General features: G+C 44.6%; 1 protein-coding gene and 1 long non-coding RNA gene across 2 annotated transcripts in view; one reads left to right on the plus strand and one right to left on the minus strand.

Moving 5' to 3' along the window:
• Positions 1-1,177: 1,177 nt before the first annotated feature.
• Positions 1,178-25,949, minus strand: part of LOC128343799 (zinc finger protein with KRAB and SCAN domains 7-like) — a 44,932-nt gene continuing 20,160 nt past the window's right edge. Inside the window, exons 7-15 of the mRNA XM_053293236.1 lie at positions 23,760-24,662; positions 13,895-13,938; positions 12,630-12,754; positions 11,054-11,060; positions 9,730-10,254; positions 8,133-8,262; positions 6,567-6,649; positions 5,917-6,043; positions 1,178-2,761 (exon numbers count right to left, since the gene is read on the minus strand). Coding sequence (XP_053149211.1) covers positions 1,500-2,761; positions 5,917-6,043; positions 6,567-6,649; positions 8,133-8,262; positions 9,730-10,254; positions 11,054-11,060; positions 12,630-12,754; positions 13,895-13,938; positions 23,760-24,662 — 3,206 coding nt within the window. The 3' untranslated portion in view covers positions 1,178-1,499. The remainder of the gene's footprint in view (positions 2,762-5,916; positions 6,044-6,566; positions 6,650-8,132; positions 8,263-9,729; positions 10,255-11,053; positions 11,061-12,629; positions 12,755-13,894; positions 13,939-23,759; positions 24,663-25,949) is intronic.
• Positions 22,809-23,312, plus strand: LOC128345487 (uncharacterized). The gene is made up of 2 exons (XR_008316485.1): positions 22,809-22,986; positions 23,086-23,312. It is a non-coding gene; the product is annotated as an uncharacterized LOC128345487 (long non-coding RNA).

Here is a 25,949-nt window from a genome sequence, read left to right on the forward strand (position 1 = left end):
GGTGGTAGCCTGCAGGCTGATTGTTCTCGCTTTTCAGCTCACACCTCAAGCTGGCTGGAGCTGACGTGATAGCTAAGGGTGAAGTGGAAACAAACCGAGGAAGTGGAAAGTTCAAGCTGTCTTGCCCCTCCGGTGACTGACCCTGACCAGGATCCTTTATCCAAGATTTGTATTGATTGTCACTTATTCTGTATATTTTTGCATACCACCCCAAAAGGTATGTCATACAGTAGATGAAGGAAATTTGAGCCATAAGGGGAACAAAAGCACTCTCATTTGCTTGGGTTTGCTCAGTAACGGAATCCTGGGCTTCCACCTCAAGTGCAAAACAAATTAAGAATCACAACATCTGTTCTGTTCTGCAGTCCCCATTTTCCTGTGTAAGCATGGACAGACTCACAGACTAGAATGCCTTAGCTCAGCGGTTATCAGCCTTTTTAAACAAGTGTACCCCTTCTGTTGCAAACCTACAGCTTAGGTAACCCCACAGAGATTTCTAATGCATAAATGTTACAGTTAGCATTCAGGCTACTCCAGTCAGTTTCTCATGAGTACTCCCACTGAAATCAATGGGATAAGTTTACTGTGGATGGTTTAGAGGTCCCTCTGCTGCTGGCTGCCTAAGGCTGTCATCTCTGTTCCATGGCAGTCCAGCTGTTGAGCTCTCTGCTCTGTTCCTACACAGTGATGTCAGAGGCCAGAAAGGGGTTGCCCAACAGCCTATAGGTATTAGGAACCCATTCTGTTTTTATCATGGCAACCTAGACATCTCTCTCTCTCTCTCTCACTCACACACACACACACACACACAGTTTCTATAATATTTCAATCCCCTTCCTAATGATCCCAAACATGAAATATGCCTTTTTCACAGTTGCTGCACACTGAGTGGACACTTTCAATGAGCTGTCCACCACAACCCCAAGATCCCTCTCCTGGTCAGTCACTGACAGCTCAGACCCCATCAGTGTATGTGAAGTTGGTTTCCCCCTCTACTGTGCAACAATTGTACTGAAAATGCAGGTGTGTCTAAGAATCATCATCCAACTAAATACATGGACAAAGGTCAGTGAATAAAGTTACTGCTCTGTGCTACTCTAGAAGAGGAGGAGGCCATATGATAACTCTGGAGCTGGGGATTAACTCTGTAATGAAGCATTATGTTTTACAAGCAAAATAAATATTTCAAAAATATTTAATACAAAAGCCCACAAGAAGATACAAATGTATGTCTTTCAGGGCTGATGGGATCCTTTTCTGTTTTTGTCAGAGGAAATGAGGCGACTTTTCCTTAAACACTATAAATCGCCAGAGTTGGTTCTTTGAAGTGATGGTTTGCAGTTGATTTGGGGTTCCTAAAGTGAACCAAGGATTCTTTGTTGTGAAACACACACCAAACATTTATATGGTTTCTCTTCAGTGAGATCTCTTTGATATACAGTAAGATATCTGGTCCGGCTGGAGCTCCAAGAATGTATATGGCTTGTCCTCTGTATGGATTATTTGATGAAAAGTGAAGTGTGGCTGAAGAAATTTCTAGACTCCAAGCGTTTATATGGTTTCTCCCCAGTGTGGGCTCTTTGATGCCTAGTAAGTGTTCCTTTCTGACTGAAGCTCTTTCCACACTCCAAACATGTATATGGTTTATCTCCAGTATGGGTTCTTTGATGCCTAGTAAGTGTTCCTTTCTGACTGAAGCCCCTTCCACAGTCCAAGCATTTAAATAGTTTCTCTCCAGTATGGATTCTTTGATGCCTAGTAAGTGTTCTGCTGTAACTGAAGCTCTTTCCACACTCCAAGCATTGATATAGTTTCTCCCCGGTATGGGTTCTTTGATGGATAGTAAGATTTCCCCTGTGACTGAAGCTCTTTCCACACTCCAAACATGTATATGGTTTCTCTCCAGTATGGGTTCTTTGATGTAAAGTAAGATGTCCAATCTGACTGAAGCCCCTTCCACAGTCCAAGCATTGATATGGTTTCTCCCCGGTATGGGTTCTTTGATGGCTAGTAAGATGTACGCTCTGACTGAAGCTTTTTCCACACTCTAAGCATTGATATGGTTTCTCCCCACTATGGGCTCTTAGATGGCTAGTAAGATGTACACTCTGACTGAAGCCCCTTCCACAGTCCAAGCATTGATATGGTTTCTCCCCGGTATGGGTTCTTTGATGGCTAGTAAGATGTACGCTCTGACTGAAGCTTTTTCCACACTCTAAGCATTGATATGGTTTCTCCCCACTATGGGCTCTTAGATGGCTAGTAAGATGTACACTCTGACTGAAGCCCCTTCCACAGTCCAAGCATTGATATGGTTTCTCCCCGGTATGGGTTCTTTGATGGGTAGTAAGATTTCCGCTGTGACTGAAGCTCTTTCCACACTCCAAGCATTTAAATGGTTTCTCCCCTGTATGGGATTTTTGATGGGAAGTGAGGTATGCACTTTGACTGAAATTCCTTCCACACTCCAAGCATTTATATCGTTTTTCTCCTGTTTGAATTCCCCACTGAGGTTGAATGCTTGGTTCAGAACATAAACTTTTCCTTCTCAGAGGGCACATTCTTCTTTCTGTTTCTTTTTGCATTGCTTTTTGGATTCCGATTTTATGTACTTTGCCATGACTTGAAGCAGAAGACCCATTCCTCCTCTTCTGATTTTCTTCAGTTTTCATTCTCTGTTTTTTCCTCTCTTTCCAGCTGGCACCACCTAACAATCCTCTGTTGCAAATTCCCTCCTTGTTCCTCTCCCCACTGTCATCTGCTGGAATGAAGAGAGAAAATTGGTCAGAGCCTGGGATGGAAATGGAGCCTCCGATCACTGATCAACCCCCACTTAATGTGTGCCTTTGAGAGAAGATGAAGAAAGCCAGACTGTTCTGTGTTTCCAAGACATGGGTGGATGTGGCAGGCAGAGAGTCCTAGCTGTCACCCTCCAGATTCTCAAGCCAGCCGCAACACAGGATGAATGGGTGGGTGGGTAGGGGGTCACAATCAGGATTTCATCTCGATCACTGGGTACCCCACTGGGATATTCCTCAGAGTTTGCAATGTTTGCACTTGGTATTTGCATACCTTACACACCTGGTGCCTTACTGCCTCCCTCCCTGGGTTGACAGAGGTAGCCAAAGGGCAGTATTGAAGTGCCCCAGGCTATTTATCTTGGGGGATTTCAACACTGGCTCTGAGGCTGCCTTGTTTGGTGTGACTCTGGATGTCATGTCCCGCATGGGTAAGCCCCAGCTAGTAGAACCAAACAGACTTTTCAGAATACTTCATTATTATTATATATATGTAACATTTCCAAATCAGCAGAGCCCAGCTTTCATCTTAGTTATTTATTTGTTGTATCCCACACTTCAGAGTGATGTACATGGCTATACAACAAGCCTGTGAGGTAGATTAGGCTGAGACAGAAGAAATCGGCCCAGAGTCACCTGGGAGTTGTGTGACTGAACAGGTATTTCAAATCAGGTCTCTTTAGTCTAGCCCATCACTTTAACCACAACACCATAAGTGCTTTGTGATACCGGGTGGAAACCTTTGCTGATATGTATACTTAACCATTCTGATTTAGTGTAATTGATTCTATAGCCAGACACAGATCCAAAATACATTAATATTTCAAAGAACACAGGGAAAGTTAAGGCCACATCATCTGCATATTATTAAATTTCATGTTCTTGATTATCCAATTTTATTCTTGTAATCTTCTTCTCAGACTTTTGAAGGTACGACGGACAGAGAGGAAAACAAACAAATGGATCATAATATAAATTAATCCATAATTCTCACTTGAGGCACAAAAGACCAGGCTCAAACTATCATACTTTGGACACATTATGCGAAGACCCAGCTCCCTTGAAAAGTCCATAATGGTGAGGAAAGTTGAAGGAAAGAGAAGAGAATGACCAGCAGCAAGCAATGAATGCACCACTGAGCGCCCTTAAAGGCCAAGTTGAAGACAGATTGTCCTGGAGAGAATCTATCTATGTGGTCGCTAAGAGTTGAAGCCAACTTGACGGCACTTAATTGATCAATCAATCTTCTCCTCATCTCTGATAGATTTAGCAAGAGGTTCCATAACTAATGCAAATAATAATGGATTGTGGGCAACCTTGCCTTGTTCCTCTTTCCAAATGAAACTCATTTGACAATATACCATTTGCCAAGATCCTAACTAAAGCTTTTTTATACATGTTTTATCAAATTAGTGAAATTCCCTCCAAGACCAAAGGTTTCTCATATCTGAAACAGTGCTCCCTCTAAGGTGTGTGCACATGCACGTACTCATAAGTTTGATGTCCACTCAGTTAATTTTAGATCCCGCTCAGGTTGAATCAGAAAGGCCCCGTTCTGAACCCAAGTGTGCACACAATGCCTTGATACTGCCGCCCAGAGCAAAACTCACAGAAAGGAGGCGGGGAAAGGAAATTAGAGGGAGCACTGGTATGAAATAAATATAGTGGTTCAACTCAATCAAATGCTTTCTCAGCATCTAGAAACACAAAAGCCGTCCGCTAGTTCTCTCTATGCTGCACAGAATCCTGCTAAATATCCCTTCTCTTTATCCCCTGATCACCTTTGAGTGTCTGGTGGAACTTCCCATGTACCCGTCTTCCCTCATGCTTACTCCCTCCCCTTCCCACCCTAGTGTCTGCTCCACCACTATGGAATAAATGCACCTGTACTGGAGAAGACAGCTGCAGCTATCCATGAAGAGCAGAATATAAATATTTGTAGTAGTAGTAGCAGCGGCAGCTGCTGCAAGACAACAGCTACAAATTCATAAATTTGCTTGTTTGCTTACTCCCACCTATTTGATTCCACCCCACTTTGCTACTTTTCTGTCAAACTGTCTTCCTTAACTCCCCCATCGGACCTTTCTCTCACTCTCACCATCCCTACAGAATTGCCTGTTCCAGGAATTTCCTGTCCTGTGTATAATTCGTTGGGCTAATTCCCTAAGCAATATGTGATTTCAAATTATCTTCTGAATTGCTCATTTTCTATTATGGCTTTGGATTTTGTGGCCTCCCTTTGTAGTCTGGCCATACCTATTTGGTGGGGGAAACTCTAGTTCAATAGACTTCTTTAAACATGGACAGATATCTGGGACTTACAGGGACCTCAAAACACTGCAGGGATTGGGAATCTGTTATCAACCCAAAGGGTCTGAAGAACAGTTGGAACTTAGTCCAGAACAGACAGATGTTTTTGGACAATGGAGCAGGAGATGTTCATACAGACTCAGAACTAGTTCATAGCCTTGGTCAAGATGCTGGGCCCAAATGGAAACTCTCCTCTGGTAGCAGGCAACTCACAGGGCTTAGCTGGCAATCTCCTGCCCAGGCGAGAGTCCCTTTACAGAGCTGAGAGGAGGAACGTTCTGCAGGACCTGTCTCTGCACAGATGCTGGATCTCCCTCTCCCAAGATGTTCTGGAAGGCTGAAATCTGTCTCAGGAGATTGCCAGTCTCCTCAGCTCAGTGGCCAAGCATCTGCACAAGGCCCCTGTTCCAGTCTCTGGCAGAATCTCCAGGTAGGACTGGGAAAACCCTCTTCCAAACTCTGAAGAGCTGCTGCCAGTCAGTGTAGAGACTACTGATTTAGGTGGCTGAAGGGTCTAACTCCACATAAGGCAGTGTCATATCTTCGGAGTTGTCCAACAGAGCATCCTCAGGGTTGAGTTTTATTTATTGCATTTATATCCCACCCTTTCTCCACATCCACACAGGTACATCAGTACCCTTCCTCTCTGTCCCATGCATCTGAGGGACCTGTACCAAGGTTCACTTTTGACATTAATACAGGTCCAGTCATTCACACCAGCACATATGAGTGTACAGATCTCTGCACAACATCATGTCTGAACAGGCTTTTTACTCTCCCCCTTTCAAGGAAAAAGAAGGAGCCTTACCCAGAGAAGCCACATTCCCCCTATTCTCCTCCATGACTTCCCTGTGCAGGGTTCTCTGGTCCAGATCCAGCAGAGCCCACTCCTCTTCCGTGAAATGCATAGCCACCTCCTCAAAGCTCACCTGGCCCTGCAAGAGAGGAAGGAAACATGTTCACCCTCACAGAAGGCATAACGGTTCCTTCCTTGAAGCAGAATCCACAAGAGCTGTTCAGATGAGCTGGTGAGAAGGGCAGGGAATGTTCCCTGCAGGTCCATCAATTATATTTCTATACCTGCTTTTAAACAAAAGTGTTCAAAGTGGTTTAAATAGCAGGAAAAGTGGGTGGTGGGGGGGAATGGTGTCCTTTCTCTAAGGGGCTGCAACTAAAAATATGCAGTGGGGATACCAGTCACCACCACTTGAAAAAGATGCTCTCCTGAGATGAAGAGGCACATTCAACCCTGCTCAATACTTGAAAGCTAACCATTTCAAAGGCGCCTCCCTGTCTGGTTAGCCAGATTCCAACCTTCACAAGATTCAAGGCTTCCTAGCCAGCAGCTCTGACCAAAGCAAAAGTAAAGAGAGTCACTTGCAACCCCAGAGGGGTGTCCAAGGAATAGGGGTTGTCTGCCTGCCCCACATTCTCCTTTCCCAACAATCTGTCCCCTACCTGCTTCGGCTGTCCTGAAACATCTTCAATTCCACCAGAAAGAAGCGATGGCTTAGACTGCATTGGCAGCATCTTTCCAGCACCTGCAAAGGACACAAAAGTGACGGGTGGGTTTAGGAGAATAAGAGAGAGAGAAAATCAAGTCTAGAGTTAAAAAAATGTGCATGTTGGCTTTGTGCAGAACTCAAAATGCAGTTTTGGACACACAAAGTTGACATCGGTCATAACACAAGGTATTGTATATTTTAACTGTGGAGAGGCTGGAGAAAAGGGTCTACCCCGCAAAAGACTCAGGGGACCATAAAAGCAGGGCAGGAATTTCAGATGCTCTCCTTCTGTCAAGTCTATCAGACAGGAAAGAGGGCAAAATATATAACAAGGAATGGGGGAAGCGTTGGGGAAATGTCTACTCAGGATGATTCTTCCAAAGTAAAGATACGTTGGGATGGACAGCCAGTCTTCCAGCAGCAGGGGTGTAACAATGGGGGGGCATGGGGGGCATGTGCCCCGGGTGCCACCCCAGTGGGCCACATGGGGGGCGCCAAAAAGTGGCTCCCCCTGGATCGCCTGCCGAGTGTGGCGGCGGGGGTGAGGTGGCGATTTGGCGGTGGCGGGCGGCGGGTCGCCTGCGGCCCGCCGAGTGTGGCGGTGGCTGGCTGTTGGCTGGCGTGGCGGCGATGGGCTGTAGCACGGCCCGAGCGGCGGCGGCGGATCGCCCGCCGAGGACGGAGTGCAGGCCGCAGAGCGACGCCGAGCCTACCTCCTGGCCCGGCGTCGCTTCCCAACTGCGCAGGCGCCGCCGCTCGGGCCGCGCTACAGCCTATCACCACCATGCAAGCCACCAACCAGCCACCGCCGCCGCCAAATCGCCGCCGCACCCCCCCGCCACACTCGGTGGGCGACCCGCTGCCACACTCAGCGGGCGACCCGCCGCCTGGGGGGCACTGCTGCGCCCTCACAGGTATGTGGGGGCCGGGGGGCGCCATTTCAGGGCCAGAGCTTTCCCTGGGCGCCGTTTCCCCCCGATACGCCACTGTCCAGCAGTAAGCATGAATTGTCCCCTTCGCTCAGCAGAGCTCACCTTTCCTTACATTTGGATGGGTGAAGACATGGGAGCCCTCTCTGCCGTGAGATATTCCCCTGCCTTAGGGGTCATAGCTCAGTGGGGAGATATTTCCCTGGCTTAGGGGTCATAGCTCAGTGGGGGAGCATCTGCTTTCATGCCAAAGGTCCCAGGTTCAGTCCCAGGCAGAATCACCAGGTAGGTCTGGGAGAGACTCCTGTCTTTCAACTCGCCCTCCAGCTCCAGTTTTTAAATTATAGCCAATCAAATCAAACCCCTCCAAAATTTAAATGGCAGAACTCTTCTCCCTCCTAGAACAAACTATAGAGCTGGAACTGTGAACATGTGACCCCTGCACAACTTCTTGATATAGAACACAGGGAGGAAGCAATCACACATATAATAAACATCTGAAAAGGACAAAGGGGAGGAAAAGGCCTCATTCCTTCACAGGGGTATCTGGGGGGGGGGAATAAGGGGGCACCCACCCCATACCTCCTTACCCAGCAAGGTGGCCCCACTGCTGCCCTCCTGCCTGGGGATCTCCGTGGACAGAGGCCTCTGCCTGGTGCCTGATGGAGCCTTCTCGGCCTCAGGGAAGTCAGGGGCTGCTTCCGACATCAGTCCTTGCACCTGAGACAGACGGAAGGAGAGAATCCCAACAGGGAGAAGGAAGAGAGTGATTGTAAAGGGAAAGGTGCACGAAAGCCTCATAGGAAACTGCCTTATACCATCAGATCCATGGTCCTTTATTCATTTATTTTATTCAGGTTATATATCGCCTTTCCTAGATCTAGCTCAGTATTGTCTACACCAACTGCAAGTGACTTCTTCTCCTAGCTGACATCCACTCCTCTGTCTCTTTGACATTTTTTTTTTTAATGGAAATACGTGGCTCTTCACCCAGGCTTTTGAATAAAAGTATTGCTTTTGCTGCTGCTGCTTTGAGTTTTTTGTATTGTTTTAATCTGATTTTTAAATAGAGATTTTATTTTTATCATATCTGTATCTTTGTATTTTATGTATTGTTTTAATTATATTGTAAACCACTTTGAGATTATTTTCATGAAAAGCAGTATATAAATCAAACGAATAAGCAATACATATACCGCCTTTCCTAAATCTAGCTCAGTTTTGTCTACTTTGACTGGCAGCGACTTCTTCTCCAAGGTTTCAGGCAGGAGGTTATCCCAGCTCTGCATGGAGATGCCAGGGATGGAACCGGGGGCATTCTTCATGGAATCAGATGCTCTGCCACATGCCCAAGAAGGCCTCTAACCCAAGAAGGGGTTGAAGTGGATGGATCATCTCCATGAGAGATTTCCAAGCTGCTCCCTTGGGCAACATCTGGCTTATTTTATTTTATTTTATTTATTCATTTAAAATATTTCTATATTGCCCCAAACTTGCATCTCTGGGTGGTTTAAAATTAAAATCATTTAAAACATCAAAACAATTATCAATTAAAATAATTTAAAACATTAAAAATATTTAAAACCCAGTATTAAAATTTTAAAGCTATAAATCCAATTAAAAGCCTGGCTTGAAAAAATGTGTCTTTGGTGCCTTTCTAAAACTCGCCAGGGATCAGGAGGCTCTTATTTCAACAGGGAGTGCATTCCAAAGTTGAGGGGCAGCAAAGGAGAAGGCCTGTTCCCAAACAGCTGCGAAACGAGTTGGTGGCAACCGCAGAGGAATCTCTCCAGATGATCTTAACAAGTGGAGGTGCTCATGGCGAATAAGACATTCTCTTAAATACCCAGGGCCTAAGCTGTTTAGGGCTTTATTGGTAATAACCAGAACCCTGTATTTTGCTCGGAAACATACCGGCAGCCAATGCCATTATTTCAACTCAGGAGTAATATGGTCTCTCCTAGATGACCCAGAAACCAACCTGGCTGTCGCATTCTGGAACAACTGTAGTTTCCGGACTACATACAAAGGAAGCCCCATATAGAGCACATTGCAGTAATCTAGCCTAGAGGTTACCAGCATAGGTACCACTGCTTTGAGATAGTTCATCTCAAAAAATGATTTTAGGATCTCCTGGTTCGCATTCTTAGTACTTTGCAGCTTCCAGGATAAACTGCTCTCTCTCACCTGCTGTTCTTCCTGACTCTTGTCCTCTGCCTGGCTCAGGAGGAAACCTTCTGCCAAGGCCACTGCCTGGGAACTGGTCTCTGCTCCACACTCTCTAACCCAGCTCTCCACCTCTGGGGGCAGGATGGCCAGAAACTGCTCCAGGATCACCAGGTCCAGCATCTGAGCTTTTGTGTGACTTTCCGGCTTCAGCCACTGATGGCAAAGGCTGTGGAGTCGGCCGCAAACCTCTCGGGGGCCCTCGGCCTGCGGGTAGCAGAACTGCCTGAAGCGCAGGCGCTGGGCCTCTGAACTCCTGATGTCCTCAACCAGGATCTCCTGCTTGATCCTTTCCCAGAATTCCCCAGTGCTCCCCACCTGGCTGGCCTCAGGGCCGTCTCCTGCTTTGCAGCTAGCTGGGTCTTCCTTTCCCATCTTTAAGCCGTGCTCCAAGGCAGCCTCCCAACAAAAGCCAAAGTACCTCTTTGTTCTCTCCTGAGGGATGAAGATTTTAGAAACCCACATTCCACCTGGTGGATCTTCTCCCTGCAAGAAAATGAGTTAAAAGCCAGGAGTCAAAAAGAAGCTTGAAAGGTCACGTGGGGGGCATTTATTTCCTTAAGGGCCACAGAACAAAGACTTCAGTGAAGCATCCTTTGACCTGACCCTAGTAACTCCCCTCCCCCTTAATCCTCCCTTCAGCTTTCTCTTGAATCCTCCCACTATGACTGTATCTTCTTCATCCTTTCCCTTCCACAACACCCCTCACTCACACCTCCCCCTGCTTTTTATCCCTCCGTTTCGGGAGGTTCCTGGTTTCAGGAAGTCCCAGGGTCCACATGTGCTGGAGAAAGAAAAGGGAGAAGAAAAAAGACCCCTTCCTGCAACCCTAGAAAGCTGCTACCAGTCATATGTAGACCACAGTGAGCCAGTTTGACCAAAGATCTGACTCAGTCGGCAGCTTCACAGACGTTCTTTATCTGCCCTGTTCAGAGATCCTGCAGGGATATCAGTTTGAAACTGCATTGAGTATAGTTCCAAGGGAGCGCTTTGCTTTGCTGAGAAGAGTGGAAAAGAAATCCTTCCTCCAAGAAATCTGGAAAGAAATCCTCCAAGAAATCTGGGTGAACAGCACAGAGCATCTTGCTGTGGGGTTAAAGGGGTAGGGGGCTGAGGAAGATCAAATTTGCTCCTGTAAGTCAGGCCCCACCCTCATCAGCAGCTGCCTTGTTATATGCCTGCGCTGCCTTTGTTTTCACCCACCCACAGTCCCCTCCCGTGCTCCCCTATGGCACCCCCTCTCCCCCCCCCACACACACACACCGCAAGTGCACATGGGACTCACCAGATCCCTTCAGAGATGAGGAGACAGGAGTCACATTCCCCCAGCAGCAGAGACGTGGAAGCCTCCGCTCCTTTTTCACGGGGTTTCCCTAAGTTCTTTGTGAGAGAAGGAACATGGGAACCTTTTGCTTTGTCAGCTCCACGCCAAGAAAATGCACCAAACGACCCAACGGGCAGAGGCAGTTGCTGTGCCAAAGATTCTGCCCCTTCCCACAATTCCCTTCCTCGCGGAGACACAGCTGGATAAGGTGAAGGAAAGGAAAGTCTGTGAGTGACCAGCCACTGAGGGTGGCAATCCAAGGTGAACCGGAAGTGCCTGCTGTGCGTCTCTTGTTTTCTATACTGAGTATATACAGAGGCAGAGCAAAGGGGGTGTCGTCGAGGGGGCGTTACTACAGTTCTCCTGCTGCAACTTGCAAGCTGGGAGAGACTCCTGTCTTTCAACTCTTCCTCCAGCTCCAGTTTTTAAATTCTAGCCCATCAAATCAAACCCCTCCAAAATTTAAATGGCAGAACTCTTCTCCCTCCTAGAACAAACTATAGAGCTGGAACTGTGAACTTTTGACCCCTGCACAGCGTTTCGCACCAGCCCTCCCCTATGGCACCCCCCCCACTTGGTCCCCTCCCCCCAAATACACGTGGGACTCACCAGATCCCTTCAGGGATGAGGAGACGGGAGCCTCAGCTCCTTTTTCACGGGGGGTGGGGGTGGGTTTCTCTAATGATATAAAAATGAAAACCAGTTCTTGTCTGGGTGGTGACGCCAAATAATACACACACAGGGAAAAGCTTATGGGATGTTTACTGCAAGCAAGTAAGGCTTTGGGGGCACACCCAAATCCAGAGCGAAGACCCCCAGTTACAGGTAAGTATTTATACACAGAGGGTAACTTAGTAATCTACCATGGTGTAACAAAAGTCTTAGAAGGAATGCAAAGCCTATCATTAGTGCAGATCCACCTTTGTTTACATTGACCATCCCTTAACTTGTATCAGTTTCCCAAAATCTGTCTTTTGTTCGTTGCCCCTTCCCTTATCTTCCTAGAGGTGTCAGCAAGTTATATGGGCCCCTTGTCTAGCGGAAGAGTAAGATACCAACAGCTGCAGCAGATTAACTCCTTAAGAGGTAAATCCTCCCTGGGCAGAGAGGGCTGGGGGAATTAACCCCTTAGTTTCCAGTGTGGAAGAGGCATAGAGAGTTATGGGACTTCATATTAAGATGGCTGTGCTGTGGTTCCCTAGGCCTTAGTTTTAGGTTAGACTGCCCTCCCAACGTGGATGCTTTGCATGGGTATATCACTAAGTTCCACGTGAAAGCAGGAAAAGTGGGAGCTTTTTGCTTTGTCAGGGATCAGCCTCCAGCTCAACCCCAAGAAAATGCACCAAACCTAATGGGTAGAGGCATTTGCTGTGCACTGCAAAAGATCCTGCCCCTTCCCACAATTCCCTTCCTCTCTGGGACACAGCACAGGATAAGGTGAAGAAAAGGAAAGTCAACCACTGAGGATGGCAATCCAAGGTGAACCGGAAGTTCCTGCCGTGCGTCTCTTGTCTTTTTCTATGCTGAGGAAGGATACAGAGGCACAGCAAAGGGGGCGTCGTCGAGGGCGCCACTACAGTTCTCCTGCTGCAAGCCTCTCTCAGGGTGCGATCTAGCCAAGGTCGGGGGGTTCTCCGTCTCTGGAGCATTCAACGCGGGGTGCTGTGGAGGAAGAGCCGGAGAGAACTTGCGGCTCAGTCTCCCGCCATTCATTCTCGAACTCGAGGCGGATCCATTTAGTTCACTGTTGGGTGCTTTGCAGACTGCGGCAGGAGCTGGTGCAAGACCCCACGGCTTTCCCGCTAAACATCGTGAAGACGCCTGCCAGGGACTTAACACCACCACTTCCATGGGGAGAGAGCGAGAGGAGGGGGGCAGGCCGGCGCGTGACTGAAGGCGTTCCCTCGCCTCCCCTCCACCCTCTCCCCGCTTTGGGGTAAACTTGCACCTGGGCCCCGCCCTCCTCTGGGGGTTCGGTCGCTCCACAAGTCTCCCGGCTGTCCCGAGTGCATCCTGAGTTGACCTGGTTCGTGATATGTTTGAGGGAACAGCGGGAGAGGGAGAGGAAAGAAACAACCCTCACATGAGGGGCAAATCGGGGAGGAAAAAAGGCAAAGCTGAGGGCAGAAGAGAGCCAGGAATTTGTGCAAGGGCACCACCGGGGCGCGCACGCTGTAGGGGAGTGAGTTGTGGCAGCATTGTGGTGGGGAGAGAACCAGAGATTGAGAGAGAGAAATTATGCACACCCAAAACGGAGCAAGCCTGCACAAAACCTTCCAGGAGCTCCTTGAAGAATATAATAAATATATAAATTTTACTTCAGTGAGTGGGGGCCCCCATTTTAAAATCTTCTCTCTGGCCCCACTCCAACCTTGCTACACCCCTGGACACATCCACTCTAAGTTACTCATAAGCAGTCTTATTGGAATGGGACAATTTTTCTTATCCTATTAATCTCAGTGGGAGTACAAAGTGCTAATTTTCTGAAGCCTGTCGGTCCAGCTGAGGGGAGGGGCATGCTGAGCTTCAGCATGTAGCCAGCCAATCAGGTGCAAAAGAGGAGGGTTTCCACCCTCTTTCCTCCCTGTCTGCAGCAGACGCATTGCTGAGGATGTGTTGGCTTCAAGCAAACCTCACATGGGGAACAAATTGTGCAACTGCAGTGCCCCCTCCCTCCACCCAGTACCCCGTCAAGTACTCCGAAGGGTATTAGTTTTCACTGTTGGGGACCTGTCTGACTTTGCTTACCAACTATAATACAAGGTATCTCTTATGATCAAGCTGTCATAAAGCTAGCCTTACCCACTGCAACTTCAGCTCCTTTGATTCCTTTGGAGGAACCGTGACTGAAGAAGAAGAACAGAGAGGTGAATATGTGCAAGGGCACCACTGGGGACGCGCACGCTGGGGGAGTGAGTTGTGGCAGCATTGTGGTGAGGAGAGAACCAGAGATTGAGAGAGAGAGGCGAAGGGTGTGAGAGAGAAATTATGCACACTTCCCAGAACTCCCTATAGAAGCAGGAACGCGGGAACTGTCGGCTCCTTCCAGAAAGGCAGGTTGCAGCCTCCACGACGCCGGACAGGAAGGAGCACTGGGCAAGAGAGCCTCCCACAGTCCCCCTCCTCTCCAGGCAGAGCAGAGCATGATATGGTAACAACCACCACCCTCCTCCATCGGGAGGTCTCCAGACTCCCGGGAGTAATCGGTCTCCCTCTTCTATCCCTTTGCTGCATCAAATGCAGGATGCTAAAAAGAAACGGCCAGAGATCTGCTTTTCTCACTCTCTCACAATTCTTGAACTAGGGTGGATCAATGACGTTTATTGGTGGTAGACAGGACAGGGAAAAGAAAGGTCTTCACAGAAAGCATACATTTAACATGGGGAATTCATTGCCACCAGATCTTCACACAAAGCATATGCAAATGTCCTGAGCTAACCCCAACAGAGCATCCCTTCAGTGGTTATTGCTGGTGTCTACCTTATGCTTCATTTTAATTTGTGAGCGCATTGGCACAGGGATGCCAATGAGCTCACATTAGCATCTTGTTTATTATTTATTTGTTTATTATTTAAACAATAAATAGTTATTATTTATTGCTATTATTTATTGTTTATTTTTATTTTGTTCAATATTTTTATTTATTTTAATTGTTTATTATTTATTTATCATTGTATATTATTTATTTTAATTGTTTATAAATTAAAACGTCACAGCTATTGCGATGGAGGATGCACCAAGGTTTGAGGAGATATAGAGTTTCTCATGAGTAATGGGACAAACTTACTTCTCTCATTGATTTCAGTAAGATTGATTATGAGTAAGCAATCTTCAGTAAGATTGCTTATAACCAATATTTGGATGCAAGTTAGTGAGAGTGGAGTAGCCAATCTCATAAATGCAACATTCAAATTTGTGTGTGTACACACATCCTCTACAAGTTTAAGTCTTACAATTTCGGAGATAGGCTTCTAATAAGATGTATTTATTGTTTGATTTCTATACCTCTTTTCATTAAAATAATCTCAAAGTATAATTAAAACAATGCACAATTTACAATACAAAAGTACAGATACTAAATATAAATATAAAAATATCATCCCTATCCAAAAGTTTAAAAACCTATATAGTACAGTAATACACAAAACACAAAGCAGCAGCAGGAGGAAATAACCCCCAATAATTTCATTTAAAAGCCTGAGTGAAGAGCCACGTCTTTACCCGTTTCCTAAAATCTGTCATGGAGGCTGTGGAGCGGATGCCAAACAGGAGAGCATTCCTAAGCCTGGGGGCAAAGACTGAGAAGGCCCTGTCTTGTGTACATCTGAACCTCTCTCACCATCAGCACACGGAGCAGAGCCCCTTCTGATGATCTTGTCAAGCAGGCAGAAACCCTTGGGAGCGGATGGTCCTCCAAATATCCAGGGCCCAAACCATTTAGGGCTTTAAAGGTCAAAACCAGCACCCAGAAATGAATTAATAGCCAGTGCAGCTCTTTCAGATTGGGTGTCATATTTATTACTAGCTGGGCTGGGCACAGAGTATCTGCACCTCTAGCTGTGTGCTCCCACCGCTAGCCATGAAGGGCAAGCATCTAGAGCAGAGTTTCTTAATCTTTGGCCCCCAGATGTTGGACTACAACTCCCATCATCCTCAGCCACAAAGGCCATGTCTGGAGATCATGGGAGTCATAGTCCAACAACATCTGGGGGGCCAAGGTTAAGAAACCCTGGTCTAGAGCACACAATGTGCTCTGAACTTTTGTATGGTGTCCCTCAGGGCTCCATATTGTCTCCAATGTTGTTTAACATCTACATGAAACCGCTGGGAGAGATTTGGTGCAGGGTGTTATCATTATGCTGATGACACTCAAATCTATTTCTCCATGTCAGCATCATCGGGAGAGGGCATAACCTCCCTAAATGCCTTCCTGCAGTTGGTAATGGGCTGGATGAGGGATAACAAACTGAGACTGAATCCAGATAAGACGGAGGTACTCATTGTGCAGGGTCAAAATTGGGGAGATGATTTTGATCTGCCTGTTCTGGATGGGGTCACACTTCCCCAGAAAGAACAGGTATGCAGTCTGGGGGAGCTTTTGTATCCAAGCCTCTCCCTGGTGTCCTAGGTTGAGGCAGTGGCCAGAGGTGCCTTCTATCAGCTTCGGCTGATACGCCGGCTACATCCATTTCTTGAGATAGATGACCTCAAAACAGTGGTACATCTGCTGGTAACCTCCAGACTGGATTACTGTAATGCACTCTATGTGGGGCTGCCCTTGTATGTAGTCCGGAAACTACAGTTGGTTCAGAATGCAGCAGCCAGGCTGGTCTCTGGGTCATCTAGGAGAGACCATATTACTCCTGTATTGAAGGAGTTACACTGACTGCCGATATGTTTCCGTGCAAAATACAAGGTGTTAGTTATAACTTATAATGCCCTAAACAGCTTTGGCCCTGGGTATTTAAGAGAATGTCGTCTTCGTTATGAACCCTACTGCCCATTGAGATCATCAGGAGAGGTCCGTCTGCATTTGCCACTGGCTTGTCTGGTGGCTACTCAGGGATGGGCCTTCTCCATTGCTGCCCCAAGGCTTTGGAATCCGCTCCCTAATGAAATAAGAGCCTCCCCATCTCTGATAATTTTTAAAAAGTCTTTAAAGACGTATCTGTTCACCCAGGCTTTTAACTGATCCTGTTTTGATTGTTTTTAATGTTGTTTTAGAATATCGTTTTAAAAATTTCAAATTGTTTTAAATTTCTTGTTTTTGTTTTTAACTAATGTTTTAATTTTGTTTTTATCTTGTTGTAAACTGCCCAGAGACGTATGTTTTGGACAGTATAAAAATATGTAAAATAAAATAAAATATAAATGTGGCTTGTGCACTGCCCAGGTTCTAGTCCACATCCTCAAGCTGCCATTTGAAAAGAATCCAACCCAATAGGACCAGATGGTACCTGAGGCACGTCTGCTGGAACTGCTCAACCCCCAAATCGGCAGATGGGAGTGACTTTATCTGCAAAGTAGTATGCAAACTGCTCACAGCAGGCTATAGGTGGTTCCTCCCCCATTACACTGGGGTGTGTGTGAAGCAACAACTTTGCTACATGGAAGTACTCCGCTGGCCTGCACTGAGCAGATGCAATGGACATGGAGAAAAAGGTTTCTTCACCGCCCCCACCGCCACAGCGTAGTCCTGAAAATGGGTTCTAGCCCATGTTCGGTCAGATTCATCACAAGTCTTCCTCCAGCATTGTTCCAGCTGTCGTCTGAGTTGTGTCATTGCCCTAAGCCCCTCAGAAAAACAAGGAGCAGAAGCGGCTCCACCAATCTGAAGAAGGCGGCATTTAGGAGCTCAGGTAGGGAGACTGAAGTGCAGCGGGGGTGGTTGGTACACCATCAAAAACTCCTATCTCAGAGGCCCACCCTCAAGGACAAAACCTCAAGATCAGGAGATTACCTAATCAGGCATCTGGTAAGGGGAAAGGTTTCACGACAGAGGACCGCCACACTCCCTACTGAACCCACAAGGTGAGGAAGCCTGCAGGACAAAGCTGAGAGAGACCAACCCCGCCCAGCTCATCCAACCTGGCCATATCCAACCTGGTCTCCGTCATACATACCAGGTCAGCATGCTCATCCACACTCAAATTGTGGATGAGAGATGTTTTACCATTGACTGACCTGGCACTCAGCAGCAGCCCCCTAATCCTAGAGGGAGGGTTTCCAGAGCTCGCTGGGGCTGCAGGACAGGGAGACGAGTTGGGAGAAAGGAACAGATCTGAGCTGTCGGGACCGTTTGCCCCTGTAATGGCCTGCCCAACTCCCACTGCCATATATCCCTCTGCCCACTAACTGATAAATCACTGCCTGAGACGCATTTTTTACCCAACTACCCCAGCTCCTATGTGTCCTTGGCACCAATCCCAAACTCCCTTGATCACACAAGAACAACCCACAGCAATGCAGCAAGCTCTCCTCCAGGAATGCTCACTCACACCAATCCTGGGCCTAGCGGAGCACTCTGACTGCCCATCCAAATATCAGCCTCTTGAGCTGAAGGGGGGGAGATTGAAATAAGGCTTCCTAGATGAGGCAAGCCTAGAGCGAGCCCCCACTCCCACCAATCCTCACTCTGCCGTCTTCCCACCTTGAAGCGATCATAGACACCCCCACAGACAACCCAAAGGGAATGGACCTCCAACAAGCCACTAACGGCAATCCTGACCACACAAAGTAGCCAACCCCAAGGAATAAGCTACTCTGGGTGGCTGGTCTTAAAGTCCTTCCAAATCCTTCCACTTCCTCCAAAAGTCCTTCCCAAGTCCTCTTCTTGTTACACCAGGCGGCTGCTGCTGCCGCCTGCATACCAAGCGGCTCCTGCTAACTGTCTCTGAATGCTCTGCCTTAACCCATGTTGTCAAACATGCAGGGACAGTCCAAATGATCTTCCTGCCAGTTGGGGCTCAGTCTGCACACCTCAAGGCAGAGAGCTACAAGGACAAGAGCCCTTCTGCTCTCGCCCATAGGCTGGTGGCAAGAGGAGCTCTTATCAGCTAATCACCTGGAGGGGGGAGAAGCAGAGTCAAACAGCCAGGGCCCCAGCCAGCAGAGCTGCTTCCTGCCCTTCCAATTATCTGTGTGGAAGGAAAGGAAAGGAAAGGAAAAGAGTTCCTAAGAGGAAAAGCATTTTGGGAAAGAGCTCCAGGAGAGAAGAAAGAGAGAGGAATGAGGCAAAGGAGGAGTGCGCCTACAATTCTCATTGGTCCTTTTGGTTTCCCATTTCCATAAATATTAGGAACCCATTATTCTGCTTTGATCATGGCAACCTAGAGATTATAATATCGAGAGTTTTTTCAGTCCCCTTCCTAATGATCCCCAACATGAAATATACCTTTTTCACAGTTCCGCACACTGAGTGGACACTTTCAACGAGCTGTTTGCCACAACCCCAAGATTCCTTTCCTGGTTAGTCACTGACAGCTCAGACCCCATCAGTGTATACCTGAAGTTGGGGTTTTTTCCCCTATGTGCATCCCTTTGCATTTATATTGAACTGTTGATCCAAGAAACATCCAACTAAATGTGTGGATAAAGTTACTGCTCTGTGCTACTCCAGAAAAGAAGGAGGCCATAGGAGTTCTCCAGAGCTGTAGATTAACTGTGCAATGAAGCATTATGTTTTACAAGCAAGGCCCCTAAAGATATTTCATACAAAAGCTAACACCAAAATATAAATGTACATATTTCAGGTCTATGGGATCCTTTCCTGTATTTGCCACAGGAAATTAGTGCGACTTTACCGTAATCAACATGAATAATCAGAATGGATTATTTGATGTGAACCACAAGCCAAGCATTTATATGGTTTCTCTCCAGTATGGGTTCTTTGATGCCTAGTAAGATTTCTGCTCTGACTGAAGCTCTTTCAACACTCCAAGCATGTATATGGTTTCTCTCCAGTGTGGGCTCTTTTATGGCTAGTAAGATGTCCACTCTGATTAACATAGACCATTTTTCACCATAAACCTCCATTTCATCATCTAAAGATTCCATGTTAGCAAGAATTCTCTCTCTATCTTCATCAGTGTAAGCAAATACATTATACAATGAAGTCATATTCCCCAATGAACTAATCAAGAGAATGTATATATAGAGGAGTGGTACTACCATACATAATACAAAATCAAATCCCACTAAATAAACTATTTATATAACAAAAAATACAACAACTCTCCACAATATGAATAATATATTCCCAATACAACGAAATCAGTATATATGTGTATAATTATACACATTTCGTATTGTGGAGAGGATTTGTATTTTTTGTTATACAAATAGTTTCGTTCTGGTGAAAAATGGACTATGTTAATCAATTTGAGGAAGAAAAGAATGAAATACCAGCTACTTGCTATGTTTTTGAATGGTTATTGTAAATCCAATAGAATTTCAAGGGGATTAATAATTCAAAAACCACCAGCTTTATTTGTTGATAATGAAGAATTTCGTAGCAAATGGGCTTCTATATTAAATAAATATTCATCAGATTTGATGTTGTTAATAATAGAGAAATCTATGGAAGAAGTGACACAAATTGACATAATGATAGGCAATTTGGTGAATCCGTTGGAGGAAGTGGTAGCTAAGGACATGTTTGATACACGTATAAAGGATATTGAGAATCAATTAAAACAATATATGGAACAATTAAAGGAAATGAAGAAGAAGACATTTTCTACGGATGCTCAGGATTATTCCAGTGGGTACGTTTATAAATGGACAGTTAAAAATAGAACCAATGTAAGATCCAGACCCTTTAAGAAATCTGTATCTTGGCAGGATCAGACTCCTAGTACATCAGAGTATGATTCCACTGAAGAGTCATTAGGAACTTCAGGGGATGAATTTCGAGGAAGAGATAGATTAGACAGAGCAGTGAAAAGAGGTTTTTCACAGGATTTTCATCAGCGTCTCCAAAGGGGAAGGAAAAGAGATTAGTGATTAATTTATCAAATAAATGTTTGACCCAGGATCATCTGGAAGAGCTCAGTTATGGTGTAGGCTTTGTGCTTTTGGCTAAATATGATTCTTTTCAAACGAGAATTGATATATTTAAATTAATAAGAATGATTAAACTTAAAGCTTTTTTTGGCAATACACTGAGCCCCAGAGATGAGTTGTCGATTAAACCTAAATCGAAATTCATTCCGATTATATGTCTCCAAATATAGACATACCATCTATTAATGTTTTCAGTCAGATAGTGCTTAGAGAAATAGAACAATTGGAAAGAACACGTTATACATCACATCATAATTTAACTAGGCAACAATGGAATCTACTTAAAGAATTGATGGAGGACAGGTCACTGATCTTTAAAAAGGCAGATAAAGGTGGCACTTTGATCACTATGAATGTAGAGGATTATATGCAGGTGGTGTATAGATTATTGGCAGATCGTGCAGCATTTCAAGAAATACCCCTACAAATCACATCCATAATATTATTAAAATAAAATATGAACTTGTATACATATTTAATAAATAAATATCCTAGGGTGCCCATTTTTTATATTTTGCCCAAAATACATAAGACAGGTTTCCCTCCGCCAGGACGGCCTATATTGTCAGGTAATAATTCTTTGCTTGAACCATTAGCTCAGTATTTACATCAAATACTTCAGCCTTTGTTAAACAGATTCCTTCATGTATAAGAGACACCACAGACTTTATCAGTCTGATTGAGAATATGGTGGTGCCAGTAGGATCTGTACTTTTAACTATGGATGTCACATCATTATACACTCAAATACCTCATGATGAGGCCAGGTTGGTAGCAGAAGGAACTTTCAGTTCTAGACGAGTTATATATCCTCCCACATGGTTTCTGTTACAATTGCTGGATATTGTTTTGGAAAAGAATTATTTTAGATTTAATCATCAGTTTTTAATGCAGATTCAAGGTGTGGCAATGGGTAGCCCTATCGCTCCATCTTTGGCCACTCTTTTCATGGGCAAATTGGAATCTAATATTATTTGTAATGAACACAACAATCCATTTTTTGGAAATTTGATTTTGTATAGATGTTTTATAGATGATATTTTCATCATTTTTTCAGATATTAAAAAGGCTCGGGTGTTCATTGAATGGATGAATCACATTCATGAAACAATCAAATTTGAGAGCTGTTTAATCCAGAGTGTCAGTTTTGGATGTTTATGTACATATTGGGGTAGATCATCGGGTTTTTGTTTCTCTGTATACTATAGAGACTTATTGGAATACATATTTGCATTACAGTTTGTTTCATCCACCTCATTTAAAGGATAATTTGCCCTACGGGCAGTTTTTAAGATTAAAAAGGAATAACACACAGGACTCTGATTATACAAAATCTGCTAGGACTCTTGAGGTACAATTATTGAATAGAGATTATCCATGGCATGTTATAAAAAAAGCTAGACAATGAGCGGATGGTATTCAAAGAAAATGTTTATTTAATATTAGAGAAAAAGGAATACAATGGAGGATCAAATGGGGTTTAAATTATTCAGTAATGAGCAATAGAATTTAAAAAGTGGTTTTAAAGTACTGGCCATTAGTTAATGAGATTCCAGGATGTGAGGAACTGCCTGTTATTGGTTTTAGAAGAACTAAAAGTCTTTCTAATTATTTGATACATTCAGATATTCAATGGGTAGAGCATCCTATCTCAAGGGTTAAAGGCCATTATAAATGTGGGACATGTGCAGCTTGTAAACTTTCCATGCCCACTCACATTTTTAAGCATCCCACTAGTGATTATAGTAAGCCCTTGGAACATTTTTCTAATTGTAATTCATTTTATGCTATATATTTCATTATTTGTCCTTGTTCCAAATTGTATGTGGGATGCACCATACGTCCAGTTAAAAATGCATTCTTGAATATTACTCTAGAGTAAAGAATTGCACATTGGAGGCACCACTTAATGAACATTTTTTACAAGCCCATCACAAACCAGAAGATATCAAGTTTGTAATTATTTCCACTTTCAGGAAGGAGAGGTTCAGATTTTGCAGTATAAATGCAGATAAATGGTTACATCAGCAGGAATGTTTTTATATACACAGATAGAATATTTTACAACCTATTGGATTGAATACTATGATGGATTTATCCTGTTTCTTATAATCTTGGTGTTATGTTTGCAAATAGTGGTTGGCAGATAAGTAAAGTGCTATGGAGGCTTCACAGTTCCAAGTAATTGAGGGGATTGTGGAGGAGGTTTAACAGCTGCATACAATTGAGTGTTGAAGGCTATATATTAAGAAGTAAGTGAGATGGTGGCAAGAGAGAGGCTGCATGTCCTGATTCAGCTCAGTTTGTCATGTTTTGGTATATTTACTTGGGTAAATTTGGCTTTTGTTGTTATATGTGTGGAGTGATTGTATTATATTTATGTAAAGGTTTTTCTTTAATGTGTATGATTTTATTTTTTGTTCTATCAGCATGTGAAAAGTTCATGTGAAATAATTCACACCCTCCTGGATGAATCTAAACAATGGGATTGGAGGAAGTAATAAAGAATCCTTACAACAACCAGGGAGAAGACTCTGTCTCTGAGAAACTGTTTATATACTTACAGTTGAAAATACTGTTTTTTGATGAAGCAATTGTGAAACGAAGATTTATCATGAAATCTTGTAGAAATATACTTATTATACACAAATACTGATTTCGTTGTATTGGGAATATATTATCCATATGGAGGAGAGTTGTTGTATTTTTTGTTATATAAATAGTTTATTTAGTGGTATTTGATTTTGTATTATGATGGTAGTACCACTCCCCTATATATACATTCTCCTTCCACATTCCAAGCATTTATATGGTTTCTTGTGAGCCCTTTGGGGAAAGGGATCCATCTTATTTATTATTTCTCTGTGTAAACCACCCTGAGCCATTTTTGGAAAGGCGGTATAGAAATCGAATAAATAAACAAACAAACAATAACATTAGTAAGGTTTGTGTTGGCAATGAAGCTTATTCCACATTCCAAGCATTTATATGGTTTCTCTCCAGTTCTTTGATGGCTAGTAAGATGGCAAGGGTCTATGGGATCCTTTCCTGTATTTGCCACAGAAAATTAGTGAGACACTTTTCCTTAATCAACATGAATCACCAGAATGGATTATTTGATGTGAACCATGTGCCAAACACATATATTGTTTCTCTCCAGTATGGGTTCTTTGATACCTATCAAGATCTCCACCCTGACTGAGGCTCTTTCCACACTCCAGGAATGTATATGGTTTCTTCCCTGTATGCCTTTTTTGATGCCTAATAAGTGTTCTTCTCTCACTGAAGCTCTTTCCACACTCCAAGCATGTATATGGTTTCTCCCCTGTATGGGTTTTCTGATGCCTATTGAGCATTCCACTCTGACTGAAGCTCTTTCCACACTCCAAGCATGTATATGGTTTCTCTCCAGTATGGGCTCTTTTATGGCTAGTAAGATGTCCACTCTGACTGAAGCTCTTTCCACACTCCAAGCATTGATATGGTTTCTCTCCAGTGTGGGATCTTTGATGTACGGTAAGATGTCCGCTCTGACTGAAGCTCTTTCCACACTCCAAGCATTGATATGGTTTCTCTCCAGTGTGGGATCTTTGATGGTTTGTAAGTGTTCCGTTCACACTGAAACTCTTTCCACACTCCAAGCATTTATATGGTTTCTCCCCAGTATGGGCTCTTTGATGGCTAGTAAGTTTTCTCCTCTCACTGAAACTCTTTCCACACTCCAAGCATTTATATGGTTTCTCTCCTGTGTGCCTTTCCCACTGAGCTTGAAAGCTTGGTTCAGAACAGAAGATTTTCCTTCTCAGAGGGCACATTCTTCTTTCTTTTTCTTTCTCCATTATTTTTTGGATTCTAATGTTATAGACTTCGCCATGATGAGATCCATTCCTGTTCTTCTGTTTTGTTTTAGTTTTCATTTTCTGTTTTTTCCTCTCTTTCCAGCTGGCACCACCCATCAATCCTCCATTGCAAATTCCCTCCTTGTTCCTCTCCCCACTGTCATCTGCTGGAATGAAGAGAGAAAATTGGTCAGAGCCTGGGATGGAAATTGAGCCTCCAATCACTGATCAACTCCCACTTAATGTGTTCTTTTGAGGGAAGAAGAAGAAAGCCAGACTGTTCTGTGTTACCAAGACATGGGTGGATGTGGCAGGCAGAGTCCTAGCTGTCACCATCCAGATTCTCAAGCCAGCTGCAACACAGGCTCAGTGGGTGAGTGGGTGGGTAGGGTGTCACAATCAGTATTTCAAGTCGAAACACTTCTAATGTCTGAAATAAGTATACTGATTCAACTCTACCAAATGCTTTCTCAGCATCTAGAAACACAAATGCTCCCTCTTGGTTATTTGGTTTTGTCAAGATAAGACACATTCAAGAAAAGGGGTCAATGCTGACCTGAACTTATTTTATCCCATTTACTGCCTCTTATCTTGAAACAAACACCCCGTCAGTACCATAACATAATACCCGGTACCATTACATAATACATACCATAATACCCAGGTTTAGATTGGACAGGTGATAAACATGCGTTCTTTTCTACATAGCTTTTATTGTCCAAAAAAGTATAATATAAACTTTATGATGCAAAGGTTTGGTAGCATAGGCTCTTCATGGAAAAGGGCTTGCATAAAAAAGAAAAGAAAAAGGACCTGCTGGACCAGGCCCAAGGCCTATCTAGTCCAGCATCCTGTTTCACACAGCGGCCCACCAGATGACTCTGAGTAGCCCACAGGCAAGTGGTATGTGCATGCCCTCTCTCCTACTGTTGCTCACCTGCAACTGGGAAGGAGAGGCATCGTGCCTCTGAGGCTGGATGTGGCCCATAGCCACCAGACTAGCAGCCATTGAAAGATTTGTCCTCCATGCATTTGTCTAAGCCCCTTTTAAATGCATCCAAGCTGGTTGCCATCACCACATCCCATGGCAAGGAATTCTATAGATGAGAAAAATTTCTCTCTGTCCACCCTCTCCGCTATGTGCATCATTTTATACACATCGATCATGTCTCCCCTTAGTGGCCTCTTTTCCAAACTAAAAAGGCCCAGATGCTGTAGCCTAGCCTCATATGGATGGTGCTCCAGGCCCCTGATAATCTTGGTTGCCCTCTTCTGCACCTTTTCCTTTTCTACAATATCCTCCTTAAGATACGGTGACCAAAATTCTATGCAGTACTCCAGATGTGGCCGCACCATAGATTTGTACAAAGGCATTATAATATTAGCATTTTTACTTTCAATCCCCTTCCTAATGATCCCTAGCATGGAATTGACCTTTCCTGATCTGTACACTG

This window comes from Hemicordylus capensis, chromosome 2 (genome assembly GCF_027244095.1).
Source record: "Hemicordylus capensis ecotype Gifberg chromosome 2, rHemCap1.1.pri, whole genome shotgun sequence".
In the NCBI taxonomy this organism is placed as follows: Eukaryota; Metazoa; Chordata; class Lepidosauria; order Squamata; family Cordylidae; genus Hemicordylus; species Hemicordylus capensis.